The following is a 15053-nucleotide window of genomic DNA, read 5'->3' on the forward strand; positions in this document are numbered from 1 at the left end:
CAAAAGCTAATGATTGCTGTTAAATACTTACATTAAAAGCAATAATCAGGAAGGTTCCATCCTCCTTAATAATTCAAACAATAACATAACTTTGATCTCATTAAAATAAACAAAACTGATCTTCAAGACTATGTGTAGTCTTTGATTTATTTCACATTTCACATTCTCATTATCAGAATAGCAAGATACAATGCACCTTTCTTACCGTTTCAGCAAGTCTGACTTCTGTTTTTCCTCCTCTGATGCTTTTTAAACGCCTTGGTGGTGAACTAGAGTCTTCTTGCAATAAAGAGATTGCTGCTTTTGACTAAGCAAACAAAAAAAAGAATGCTTAGCTGTAACAGAAATATAATAACATCAAAGCTACAATAATTCCCAGGAACTCAACTAATTATGCATGTTTGTGCTAGAGACAGAATCTTTTAACTATATAATCAGCTTAAGTGCTTTTACAGACCTAGATGTTAATACCTTTACTAAACTGCCCAGTAAACATACAAGGAGATCATAGATTTCAAAATAGCGTAAGAATTATTTTGACAAAAACACAGATGGATCTTGTAATGAATATATCATTTGAACTACAAAATAATGGTAACTTCTATACTATCATAAACAAATTAAATATAAACTTTAGAAAAAATACAGGAATAGAAATACACTGAAAAATAACTGTAGTGGTGAGCTGAGTATTATTTTGGCATTAGAAATAAAAAAGCAGTTATCTCAATTCAGATTCACATAGCATTAAGCAAGCAAAAGGTAGTGGGTGGTAGTTATAAGACTAAAGGTAACCAGAAAAGACTTCTGAAGGATTCTCACCCTTGCTGCTTTTAGTTTCTCTCTCATTCGCTCCCTAACAGAAACTTCTGCAAAGCTTGTCCTCGATGTTGAAGGAACAGGTGGCAAGTCTGAAACCCAGAGCACACAGCAACACATTTAAATTAAGTACTTTCTGAAAGAAACTTAAAATTATGTAAAATAAATCCACATATACCACACAAAGTCCCATGTTCCAACAGAACACGTGAGAAAACGTGAAGAAGTGAAACATTTTTGGAATTCACACCTTAATAATAGATTATTACTTAAATGCCTAGAACTGTGATGGGTTTACTTTCATTACATACCATGAACCACCTTAAGCATTTACACACTTTTTTCTCTTAAAAATACGTAAAGTATTATCTAGCATTTTATAAGCTGTTAGTCACGACTGCAAGATCTAATTTTTAATGGTGATACGCTATACATCCATATACAGGTGTGGCTGGAACAGTAAAGAATTTATAGACTTGCTCTTTTTCAGCTTACAGCCACCTGCTTTTTGGAGTAATTAAGTTCTCCAGCAATGTTTTTGTGATATAGCTCTAGTACAAGCAAGAGAGTAAGATGCATTTTACCCTGTCCCATGTATGACTGACTGCATTACCAAGTAACTTCCCACTTCAAGCACAAGCTACTATCAGGTCTACTAGTGTCACCCTATCACGTGTGTCCACCTGTGTCATCTGATCAACCTCCTCCAAGCTCAAGAGCAGGCTCTCCCCATTCTCAGGAAGTCAAGCAAGACCCGCAGGAGGCTACATGGATGAACTAACTCAACTCATGCGTTAAAAGAAAACTTACAACAGAAGTGAACAGGGACAGGTGATGACAGAGGAATACTATGAACCTGTTCAACTATGCAGGGACGGGCTTAGGTAAGCCAGAACTTTCCTGGACTTGAATCTGGCAATGGATGCAATGGCTAACAAGATAGAATATTACAGGTGCATTATCAACTAAAGGAAGACTTGGCAAAATGCTTACTTGCTGCTGAATAGGTCAAGGGACCTGGTCACAGGGGACACAGAAAAGACTCAAGTAATCAGTGTTTCTTCATCTCAGTTTTTACTGCCATCAGAAACACCAGGCCTCAGAGACCAGTGAAAAAGCCTAGGGGCATAAAAACTTACCCTCAGTAGGGGAAGATTAAGTAAGGCCACATTTAAACAAACAGGGCAGACACACATCCATAGGTCCTAATGGGATGCTCCCATGAGTACCAGGAGCTGATTAACACAACCCAAAGGCCATTCTCAATTATCTTTAAAAGGTCATGATTATGTTCAAAGAACGTCCTAGAAGGAGCAAACATTGCTCCTGTCCTCAAGGAGGAGAGTCTAGGGAACTACAGGCTGGTCAGTTCCATCTTGATGCCCAAGAAGGTGAGGGAGCAAATAACCCTGGAAACCATTGCCAAATACGTTAAATACAAGAAAAAAACTGAAGCCATCGGCATAGATCTGTGAAGGGGGAAAATCTTCTAGCTGACAATGGGACAGCTTTCTAAGATGAGATAATTGGTTTAGGGGATGAAGGGAAAGCAGTGGATGTTTTTTATCACTATCTCCTGCAACACCTTTAGAGAAAAACAGATGCAGTATGGACTACATAACTAGGTGAAAACTGGCTGACCTGTTGGGCTCAAAGTGTTGTGATCAGTAATACAAACTCCACCTGGACGGCAGCACTTAAGCTTTACCCCTGGGGCTGATTACAAACAAAAAAGACTCCCACAATCCAACTTCCAACCACAAGAACTCATCAAAACTCTACGTCCTTTAGGATCAAGTATTCTCTGTTGACCCTGTGAAATGTGCAAATCTGAGGTTTAAATCAGTGACACATTTTTAGATTTTTTGATAGACAGTAAATAGCAAGTTTGGACACTGACTTGGGTAATCCTGTTAACATGGAAAAGGAGAACTACTGTTTGTTACGGCCTTTGAGTTGCTGCTCCCCAAAAACCCATGCTTTTCTTCCATAAATAGTAGTGAATGAGAATGCATCTTGGATAATCAAAGTTATCAAGACCTCCTTTTCCTTTGAAGAAACCACAGCATTCCTCCCCCTTTTCTTCCACACATCAGATCCTCTTAGATTCTGATTTCTTCGGGTAGATTCAGTATATAACAGTAGTGTGACCCTGTTCCCTACTGCATTCCTTGATAACTAAATAAAAAGAATGAAAAATTATCCAGTTGTTTACAGAGAAACTACACTCCTGTGGTCAGAAATGCAAAGTCATAGATACCTACAACCCATCCTCTCATATAAACACAAATGAAAAACATTTTAAACATACAGTATAAATGAGATTGTATGTGTAAGCAAATGGCAACACTTTCAGCAGCTTAATATATTAAACACAATTACAGTTGTCTTCTACACAGTATTTTGAGAAGGTACCCATCTCTCTCGGGTGGCACCACCACTGTAAAAGAGTCAAGGGTATCGTCTTTATTAAAATCTCCAGAATATTTTCAGCTGAAAACACGCATGCCTAATAACTTAGAAAGTCATTACTTTAAGTATTTTTCTTTTTGAAAGACCTAATACATTTCTTCTTAACTAAACTGATTCTAGTTACATAATTGTCTCACCATATGCACAGATCTCTTCAGTTTCACTGGAGCCCTGGAATTCACCTGGAAAGTCTCAGGACCTTACTGTAATTTTGGCTGATACGTGCAATATTAACTTCTTTAAGAGAAATGTGTTGCATCCCTCCTCATAGATAGGATCCTCTTATTTATCTTAATTTTTTCTTCTGAACTTTTCTAACTAGCTTTTCTTTCCAGAAGGAGCTCCATCATTCCACATAACACACTGGCCCTTTTACTGAACAACTGTAAGATAATTAGCAGGAGAAAACTGTAGCTCTTTCCACACATGTGCTTTGTGGTGCACAGCCTTTTTTTATTATTTTCAATTTTTAATCTGTGAACACATGACATTCTAGGTAAGTGATTTCTTTTTTTCTAGTTATTTCCACTTACAGAATTGCACAACTTGTCAGTTCTTTGAGCCAAACACTGATTTGTTCTTTGCCTTTACAAAAGAACATTGTTTGCCAAGGTCTAAGTAAAGGGTGATTTTAGGTTTATATAAGGCATTAAACTCATGAAAAGGAGATAAAACAGCAAAGGGTAAGGGCTTAGGAGTGGTAATGTCACACAACATGTATTACATTATGGCTGATTCAACATTAATCCAAGAGCTTTACTGGTGGCAGAAAATACTGCATGTTGAATATACAATTTCAACTTTTAAAGGCTACTTACTATACCAAAGTCAAAAGTGCAATCTAATTTCCAGGATGACCTTAGTCCACTGTCATTTAGAATACAAAAATACATTAAGATAAACCCCACTAAAACTGATTCCACTCAGAAACATTTTGGAGAATCCTAATCTTTTCAATTCATACAATTTACTGCCTGTATTTGTAAAAAGAAGCATTCATTGTACTTGGAAACTTTCAAAAGAAAGAACAAGGCACAAAGTGAATATCACTAGCGTGAGACACACAAGAAAAGCAAGCATCCTGTACTCAATCTTCAGTAGAGACATTAAGAGATGACACACAGAAAGTCTATTTGCATTTTGACTTTCCTAACAAGAGACACAGTATCAGTAAGAACAGGCTAAGAATTCAAGACAAAACAGAGAACAAGATTCAGATAAATATTTATCAGCCTGAGTCAATTAAAAGCCATCACTGCAGTGTATCCAATAACATACTTGCTGCAGCAACATCATAATGTCAGTGACTCTGAGAAGTGATGGAGAACAGGCAAGTTCCAAAATCCTGGGCAAGTGCCTTTTTTAAGAAATGGGAAAGAACATGCGGCAGAAGCACACACAAGTGTGCTAACTTCAACTCCACAAAAAAGACTCAGCCTATCAGTAAACAGTTAAAAGACAGTAAAATAACAAGCAAAAGAAGACCTAGATCAGTCAACATCAAGACTTAGGACGCCAATCTAATGTTCTTCAACACCTATTCTACTGAATTTTGTGAATAATGGAAAAGGCACACATCTCAACTTTTGAGCCTGCCTTATAGAAAGGTGTCTCTCAGTAGGAAATATTTTGATGAAATGACAGGGGGCACGAGGGCACATGCAAGCGACAGGAAAACCACATTTAAAAAGATAAGTAACACTTTATTTAAAGTCACGCACCATACTGAGTAGGTATTTTCAGGATCTGCCTCAAACTAATACCTTGAAAATATTTGTTAATATATGAATGATGGCATGATGTCTATCTGTGTATAAAATACGCAGGCAAGAACTGTCAGAAGCCACATTTCCTCAAAGACTTACTTTGAAGAGTTTTTGGAATGGAGAAAAAACTTCAACTATTTTACAATATCAAGTCCACAAAAGCTTGTTGCACAGAAAGACTCTGTGTGTCTCCCAGAGATGGAAATTACAGATTTTAATTTCAATAAGGAAGGTGGTTATGCTTCTTAACTTTTGGCGTATTTTAGCATTGGAACTGAATCCCTTAAACAGTTATGGAATCTTCACTGGTGCAAACTTTTAAGTTAAAAAAAAAATCCAATAAAACAAAAACCCCAAGCACCAGCCCCACCTAACCCCCCAAAAAGCCAAGCAATCAGAAAAAAACCCCGACCAAAACCAAGCATCAAGACTGAAACAGAGCTGAAATTACTTGAGTTAGTCTAAGTTACTTTTTGATTTCCCTCCTGTGATTTTTTTTCTACCATTGTTTTCTATTCAGTTAGCCAGGTTAAAGTGAACAGTGTAAACAGGCAAAATTAGTGCAGAATCAATCTGCCACTACTTTAAGCACCTCTTGAAGTATCAGAACTGATGCTTTGTACGCAAAATTCTTTGTGAATGAACCAGTTCCTTGCAACAACCGGACAATTATCCTTCCTATGCATAATGAAGAACACTTTAAGGCTTTTATAGTTGCACTAAGATTAATTCAATGCATCAATTTTTGTGGGATCCTGAGTTTTCTTGAAAAGACTACAACAAAATATTTGTTACTTTATTTCTCTGCACATACACTGTTTTTTCTCGGTTATGTGAATGGGCTCCACAGCCAACCAATTTGTGATTAACTTAAAAATACATTTTTCAAGTAAAAGAGTTAATACCAATATCCATGAGAGCATTACTTCACAGGAGCACCATTACAGGACTGGATCAAAAAAATTTCACACTAAGTTTTGCATTGGAAATTTCAATATCCTGCAATGGCTCCATGTTTTATTTTGGGCAGATCTAATAAGCTTGCTGGATAGTCAAACTGAAATTAAGCCCAACTGAGAACCTGAAAATGTCACGAGTAGGTTTCTCCCTTGGTTCCACCTGTATTTGGAGGAGCCCAAACCCACTAGGTCTCTGCAACCTCAAAACTCTCTACACGAACAGAGACCCAAGAACTGCTGCAATTATCTTAACATCAAGCTTCATCTGAATGGGATGCAGAAACCAGGCATGAGGGAAAGAGCACAGATATTTATGCTGTCATCAAGCACGAGTTACCCGAAAGAAAACACGGAATAGTAACTTCCAGCATAGGTCCTAGAAATGATTTTGTATTTTTCATGGATAAAATCACTGTAGGACACACCAGACACTGCAACCAAATAACTATACACATTCAAAAAACCCAACAATTAAGAAAAAGATTTTGTAACAGTGTAGCTGTCCTTACTCCACAAGGGAATAACTATCAGACATGGGGTTTTTATTTAAAACAATTCTCCTTTTGCAACTCTTATTTATTAGTCTGAGTAGTGGACTGACATACAGCCAAGTTTTTCTGTTTATGAAAGGTATACAGGCATCAAAGCACACACAATAGTTAGCCTACAGAAAATAATAAATTTATAAATAGAAACAGTTTAGACTGACTAAAGTTTGAAAGATAGTAGGGAGAAACAGAAACAATGAATATTAAGTAATGAAACAGCTGAAAGATATGTTTCAAACTAAGTTTGCCACAGTGAGACCAGAATGAGAAAGTGATCATACCACATTAGCATAAAATAAACCAATTATTTGATGGATGTCAGAAGTTCATAATTCCACAAACATTATCTACTTCCCACTTCTATTAAAACAGTTCTCTTTCCATAAAAAGGGGGGGGGTGCATACTTTTAACACCACAAATATGACATAAACAATGAACAAATACAGTGACAACCACAATGCAATAATAAGACTTAGGAACAGAGGCAATGTATTATCACAAGCACTAAACCAAAACAAGACAGTAGAGGAAACAGTCTATGTAGAAGTTCTCAGTGGCGTGTGGAAAAAGGGGGGAGGGATTACTTTTTTAATTCATACAAAAAGCAAAAGCAATAAGGAACTGAGTAGAAATCTACTTTTACCTTTTGACTATGCAAAACAATAGCAAATGTGTCACCATATTCAAGAGCTTAACACGTGGAAGACTGAAATTGAAATTATTTATAAATTTGTCAGATGTAATTTCAGAGAAAAAATGAAATAAGTTTTAGATAAATAAATGAAGACTTCACCTTAAGGTTCAGTCTTTCTCAAAATTTTAGATGTAGTTAAAAAAATGAGTAAGTTACACTGCAATTAAGTAAATCAATGATAAAGTCTAATCAAAATACCACATATAGTAGTTTCCACTCAATCATACAAAATTAGCAGAATTACAGGGATTTCAGAAGCAGCAACAAGTAACAGAGCAAAACAGTTAAGAAAACAAAACATTTATCACTGAAGGGAACTAATGGCTAGTTTTCTTCTCAGACTACTGCTGTGCTGTTCTGTTTACTCTTGGAAAATGAGCTTCTATAAAATAAAACAACTATCACTAGAGGGTGTTCCTTGATTTTCCCATGCAATCAATTCTGAAAATTGTTTGGACCCTAGCTACCAACAGCGCATCATTTCCTAGCACAAGTTGGCACAGTGAGACTCAAAAAACATTCAAAAGATAAGTGCACAGATCTTGAAAGAGCTGGAAACATCCGTAACTTGAAGACGTCTGTTAACAAATAACATACTTTGCTAAAATGAGTTTAAGGTCAATACGTATATTTTATTTTGATAAAACTCAACACTGACGAAAAACTAAGCATGTTTATATGTCACTAGATTTTTGGTATTATTGACTTTTTAATACTCTGTTCTTAATCAGCATTTTTACACACCCTATTTAAATAAGCCCATAAAACCATGCACTAAGATTCACAACACTAACGTTGTCCAGAGTATTTAACAGGAACATTGCAGATTTTGCCAAACAAACTGAATATCAATTTTCAAGTACCAACCACCTCCATTCTTTCCAAGCCTGCAATGAGACCTTCACTTCTAAGAGCTTCCCATGACATCATCACTCTCTTGCACTCTTCGGCTTCGTGAGTAGCGTATGTCACAATTAAAATAGCCCATCAATAAACTCATATACTATCCTAAGCATGAATAACACCTAGAGCACAAAGCATGAAATTTACAACATGTAAATACTGCAAGTCTACACTGACACCTTAGAAGAATGTTGTGTATTTTCATAGGAAGGTTTGGGTCGGAAGGGACCTCAAAGATCACCGAGTCATAAGCAGGCACAGCCACCTTCCACTAGATCAGGCTGCTCAGGCTCATTCAACCCGGCCTTGAACACTGCCTGAGATGGGGCAGCCACGATTTCTCTGGGCAACCCGTTCCAGCGCCTCACCATCCTCACAGTAGAATCATCAGGTTGGAAAAGACCCACCGGATCATCGAGTCCAACCATTCCTATCAAACACTAAACCATGCCCCTCAGCACCTCATCCACCCGTGCCTTAAACACCTCCAGGGAAGGTGACTCAACCACCTCCCTGGGCAGCCTGCTCCAGTGCCCAAAGATCCTTTCCATGAAAAATTTTTTCCTAATGTCCAGCCTAAATCTCCCCTGGCGGAGCTTGAGGCCATTCCCTCTTGTCCTGTCCCCTGTCACTTGGGAGAAGAGGCCAGCACCCTCCTCTCTACAACCTCCTTTCAGGTAGTTGTAGAGAGCAATGAGGTCTCCCCTCAGCCCCCTATTAACAGAAAATTTCTACTTCTTAAGTAGAAAATTTCTTAGCGATATCTCATCTAAACCTCCCCTCTTCCAGCTCACACCGTTATCCTCGTCCTATCCCCGCACTCCCTGGTGCAGAGCCCCTCCCCAGCTTTTCTGTCGCCCCCTTGAAGCGCTAAGGCTGCCGTACGGCCTCCCCGGAGCCTTTTCTTCTCGAGGCCGAACACCCCCAGCGCTCTCAGCCCGAAGGAGCCGCTCCGGCCCCCGGACCGCCTGCCTTCGCGTCACAGCGCTCCGAGACGCCCCTGCTCACACACCGAGGACTCGGGAGCGGGAGGGGACACGAGAAAAGCCAGGGGAGAGGAGCGCGGGGGGGTGGACGAGCACTGGGGGCAGCGAGAATTGGGGGGGAGCCCGGGGGGAACGCGGAGGGCCCGCGAGCCCCGCCCCTTACCGCGCGCGGCCGCCATGGCGCGGGTCCCGGCTCGGCGGGCCCGGGGGGGCGGGTCCGGCCGCGGGGCGGGGCGGCTGCGATCCCGAATCGCGTCCGCGCAACGCGGGATCCTTCGGCGGGAGAAGGCGATGGAGATCAGCGATTCCAAGCGTACTTGTCCCCGAGCGCTGCATTTGCTCGCCTTTCATACGTCTCCGGGGATGGGGACACCGCCAGCGCCCCAGAACCCTTTGCGTGAAGAGATTTTTCCTAATGTCCAATGCACTGGTGAGACCGCACCTCGAATCCTGTGTGCAGTTCTGGGCCCCTCACCACAAGAAGGATGTTGAGCGTCTCGAGTGTGTCCAGAGAAGAGCGACGAAGCTGGTGAAGGGGCTGGAGAACAGGTCTTATGAGGAGCAGCTGAGGGAACTGGGGTTGTTTAGCCTGGAGAAGAGGAGGCTGAGGGGAGACCTCATTGCTCTCTACAACTACCTGAAAGGAGGTTGTAGAGAGAAGGGTGCTGGCCTCTTCTCCCAAGTGACAGGGGACAGGACGAGAGCGAATGGCCTCAAGCCCCGCCAGGGGAGGTTCAGGCTGGACATCAGGAAAAAAATTCTTCACAGAAAGGGTCATTGGGCACTGGCAGAGGCTGCCCAGGGAGGTGGTTGAGTCACCTTCCCTGGAGGTGTTTAAAAGATGAGTGGATGAGGTGCTTCAGGGCGTGCTTTAGTGATTGATGGGAATGGTTGGACTGGATGATCGATGATTGTGTGGGCCTTTTCCAATCTAGTGATTCTGTGATTCTGTAAACTTCCCGTGGTACAGCTTGAGGCCATGCAATCCCTTGGGAGAGGAGACCAACACCTGCCTCTCCGACCTCCTTTCAGGCAGTTGTGGAGTAATAAGGTCTCACCTCAGCCTCCTCCAGGCTGAACAACCCCAGCTCCCTCAGCCGCTCCACATAAGGCTGGTTCTCCAGCCCCTGCACCACCTTCACCACCCTTCTCTGGACACACTCCGGCATCTCACTGTTTCTTATCATGAAGACCCCAAACTGAGGTATTGAAGGTGTGAGGATCCTGAATCCTTGGTGGAGGTGGAGGTTCCTGAATCCTTGTGCTAGTTCCACTGATGCTACAGTCAGGCTACAGTCCTGACACTGAACTTAACACCCACTGCCATTTGTTAGCAAGATTAAAACCTATTGAGGGCACAAAAAGGTCATTTGGGGTGGCTTTTTTGTTTACTTTTTCCACTTCAGAGGTTTTACTGACAAAGCACCAGGCACAGCTTAAATGCGGTCATTTTAAAAGTGTTTGTGCAGATGAGGAAGACCAGGCTTTCTGGTGTTGTAACTACTGCAGACTAAAAATATTTAGCAAATAACCTGAAGATAATTTAATCAACAAAATGTTGGATCAATATGAAATAGAATTAAATGGTTGCACATAAAAGGTACCTATTTCACACAAATGGCATCTATGGTTGCAATGTATTTGCGCAGAAATGAATAATTGTGCAAGCCTGCGTTAACTAGAATGGTACTGACTGACTTAGGGCTAACAAAAGCTTGCAAGACGCTTGACTTATTTATTTGGCTTTTCTCAGTTAACATGTGTAAAAGATTCCTATTATTTCAGTGAAAAACAATCACACCCCATTTTTGTCTCAGCTAACTGGACACCAACATCTATGATTATCTCCTGTGATTCTTCACTACGGTTCATCTGGTCGTTGACTGACACCTGGCTGTCACAAGCAATACAAGAATTACTCGTAAGAGAGACACTTCAGTATGTGCATAATGATCATGAGATACAGTCCATGTAACCTTTGCATCCTAACACTCAAATGACATACCATTTAATATCTAGCCTTAGCACTTAAAACCCCCATTTTCTTTCAGAACACAATTATTAAAAAAATTATGAATACATTTATTTAGTTTTTCTGTGTAACAGTGAATAATGTGGGCCTGTATATGCTCTATGAATACTGTTATAGTTCTTTTTAATAAACAACCAACCTACAGTGAATAAAATTGCCTGCTAGGTTCAAATCACAGAGATATGTTCAGGCTACTATTACTGCACGTTCCTGTCTTGGTTCACCTTCAAATCAACAGGAAAGCGGCCTCAGCTATACTTGTTCCCTGCACGAAGCTTGTACCAACACAGCTGCAGCGATGCAGAACCCGAGTGCTGATGTGCTGACCTAACAGATGAAGTCAATTGCAACATCATAATTTATTCTGGATTTCAAAATCCCCATAAAACAATTCATAAAACATGGGCGTTTTTCCACACCTCTAGTGAGAGGGCTAACTGAGGCTTTCGTTTCCCCATCACTTCTTTGTACTGGGTGTGCATGGACTTGTGCATATTCCCCTCAAAAAGTGCTTCCAGCCCCAGCTAGAATATGAAGAGTGCTTTGCGTATTCCCCTTTATCTCTTCAGAGGTGTCTGTTAAAACACCTGGAGAAGCAGAGGAGGACTACTATGGTTATCTCCTGCCTGAGGCTTAGCCTTTACCAACTATCAGCCCCAAGGATTGTCTGGCTTCTAAGTAAGTCTCAGCTGGCACAAGGAGCTGAATTTACCCTAAACTATTGGTCTTCTTAGGCAAATGTGACTGTCTCCCAAACCACCTGTGCATTTCCCTCAGCGCTTAGTCCCTCTGTAAGCATCTCACAGGGCGATATACCTAAAATTGGCAACATTTTCTTGCTGCAGGCAAATACCCTCTTCACAGCACAAAGAAAATATAGCACTGCAAGAAGCAGCAGTATTTTTATTGCTTGGCACTTCTATCCTTTTTTTCAAATCAAGCTCCGTGTATCAAATTTAAACCATCTTTCCTAAAGGCACATGTAAATGGAGAATGCTAGCAGTGCGGCAGACAGGCCTTTACGGTTGCTTTCTTCAACAATTTTCTAGCAATTCTTGAAGTTAAGTACTACAGCAGGCATTTTAAAATGCAATAAACAACTGGATGCAAGAACTGTAAAGATCTCAGTTGGCTCAGAGACTGTTTTCCAAGCACCTAAAACTACTGACATAAACACAGTGAAGTTTCTCTCATTCCTCCTTAAAAAAAACCTAAGTGCATCAGAAGTACCTAGAAAATAATTTTAAGGATTTTGGATTCTTAGATCTGTCTCATTTGTGAGAGCACACAGAAGCAGTGATATTGAAACAGACCTAAAGGAAAATGTTAGCTTCCTACCGGGTTCTTACACAGCACCTTTCAGAGTAGGGAAGAAAAAGCCAAGCACAACATTCCCCCTAGCAACAAAGCCTCAGCTTTGCTTTTTAAAGAGGAAGAGTCAGATTCTCCTTCTTAAGCCACTAAAATACGTCCAGAAGACTACTTTTTTGTTAACAATTTTTTTCACTGTAAAAGGGGAAGTCATGAATAAAGAATGGAGAGGATTAAGTTATTGCAGCTCCTGCAGAAAGCAGCACATTTCAGTTACTGCAGTGACTTACAAAGGAAAATTCCATGATATTTTGCAGGATCAAGGATTAAGGATCGAGGATGGTTATTTCAGACTAAAATGCAGTAAAGATAGTCACTTCTAACTTCAAGTACCTCACTTTGCTAAATTATATGACTTAATTTCTGCATACCTCTTCTGTAACTAAAGAGGCACAGACTCTATGTATGTGATTCCTGAATATCAGTCATTTGCAGAAAAGCCTCTCACTCTGTTGAGTAAACCTCTAATTCAGATTATATGCCAACATTCCAGCAAGCACAATTTTTTTTTAGATTAATTTCACTCTTAAAAAAATCCCTGACAGCAGTCATGTAGGGATAAATCCTTGAAGTGGATGTTAGTAGCTAGTTGTTTTCCAAGTGCTGTGTCTGTTTTCCAAGGCATTAAAGTACTCAGAGTATTAAGAGAAGCTGTATTAAGGGGACAATGATGCATTATTCTGTACAGATGACCTTTATGAATCAGCATAATCCTCAGCAACTTCTTAGCATGTCATTTTAGGGAAAGGTAATGGGAAGCATAGCAGCATAGAGTAAAGGTATAATCTGTGAGCAGCTGTAATTTGCAAAGGCAGGCTTATTGCCACTCCAAGGTTAGAAAATGTATTAGCAAATGCTCTGAACACTGAGAGGGTGGATCATGAAACCCAAGTGAGAAGCAGGACAACTCATAACTTTATGAAGTTATCTATATATTTTGATATAACTCTTCCATAGCAGAAAGAAGAATATGAGGGCTTGATTAGAGTTGTTCTAGAGCCTGCCTAAAGGGGAATAAAATGCTTAAGCCCCAATCTAGAGAAGCAGAGGAAGGGTGGGTTATCTGCTTGTTAAATGCTACAGCCAGCTTATGTAGATACTAGAAATGTCAGAACTATCAGATGGTCTATGGAAATATGGATTGTATTATATACAAATCCTACTTTTTATAGGTACAAAGAAGTTACTGTTTTCCTATCAAATCTGAGGAGGGCTCTTTTCTGCTGCACTGAATTGTTAACAGAGTGATTTCTTATGTGAACGCATGTGCTAGTATCTTCGGTATGACCAAAATAAACAAAATTGATGATGCTAAATGGAGTTGTTATTAGATTTACTTATAATTGTCTCTATATAAACAGTCCCTATAACATCTAAACATCTGTTACTGCAGAGTTTAAGTAGCTGGAATCACATTAAAAGAGATGACTAAATTGTTCCCCATTTCTAATTACTGTTTAAGAAGGGGATTGTGGGAAGAAGTAAACAGTCATAGTACACAAAAAGATTGGGAGTATGCATTTTTAAATGCTGGAAGAAGAACTATAACAGCTAGAAGACACCTGACAACAGCTTTCAAGAAGGGAAAGAAATATAATAGGAAGACAGGTTCCTTAGGATAACATGTACAGTACACTATCTCTGTTGTCATCCAAGTCTCACTGTGTGGGACTATGGAAAGGATCCAGTCAGTGAACCTTCAACAAACTTTTGGCAAGTTCTGAGGTTCGACATCTTGTTTTGCTAATAACTGCCCCAACAGTTTGTTCCTGTCTCAGAAACAATTGTACAAAGAGTTTAAATGGTGGACAAATATGAACAGCATTCTGTAAGATGCATTACTGTAATACCCTAAAGAGCAGTGGGGAACCTTTGTTTAACAGGATGTAAAACTGCTTAATTACACGTCAGTGCAATGACTCTGCTCACAGGACATGCACAAAATTCATGCCACACGTTTCCTGGGCAGGGAACAACTTGTTTATCTCAGTCAGCATTATAAAAACAAAAGACATTGATTATGCCATTGATCATCACTGCCATTGATTATGCTTGACAGAAGATTTAGAGCTCCAAATAAAATCATGTAAGCAGCTCTACTTTGTCAGATGTGACATTATCAGTTATCTTGTCAGTGATAGTCAAGGATGGTCTTTGGCACAGGCAAGGTTGAAGGTAGCTTGTAGTGACATGTGGTGCAGGCTGCCCCAGAAGCAGGCAGGCTAAGGGATGGCAAGCCCCAAGTTCAGTGGTAAAAATAAATTTTAAAATTAATAACGTATGGTTTGGATTGCCATATACACCTCTTTCTACCTGCCTTGCCATTTTATAAACCAAAAGTAGTAAAGCCAAGGGAAAACAAACAAATCTCTGAATCCTACAAGCCATGTACAAGATTTACAAAGTAAGAGGCCATGTTGCTGTGTTCTTAGAATAGGAATATCAAATACTATATGCAACTCTGCAGTGATCTTGCTTTCATGGAGTTTACAAACAAGGGAG

At 40.0% G+C, this 15053-nt stretch overlaps 1 protein-coding gene across 3 annotated transcripts in view; it reads right to left on the bottom strand.

The window, feature by feature from the left end:
- LOC138720242 (coiled-coil and C2 domain-containing protein 2A-like) overlaps positions 1 to 9379 on the bottom strand; it is a 40571-nt gene extending 31192 nt beyond the window's left edge. For 2 of the 3 annotated variants that reach the window (XM_069856273.1, XM_069856271.1), the window contains exons 1-3: positions 9312 to 9379; positions 823 to 911; positions 197 to 307 (exon numbers count right to left, since the gene is read on the bottom strand). In XM_069856273.1, coding sequence (XP_069712374.1) covers positions 197 to 307; positions 823 to 911; positions 9312 to 9327 — 216 coding nt within the window. In that variant the 5' untranslated portion in view covers positions 9328 to 9379. The remainder of the gene's footprint in view (positions 1 to 196; positions 308 to 822; positions 912 to 9311) is intronic. The other variant, XM_069856272.1, reaches the window with a different exon arrangement.
- Positions 9380 to 15053: the final 5674 nt, after the last annotated feature.

Source organism: Phaenicophaeus curvirostris, chromosome 4, assembly GCF_032191515.1.
Source record: "Phaenicophaeus curvirostris isolate KB17595 chromosome 4, BPBGC_Pcur_1.0, whole genome shotgun sequence".
NCBI lineage: Eukaryota > Metazoa > Chordata > Aves > Cuculiformes > Cuculidae > Phaenicophaeus > Phaenicophaeus curvirostris.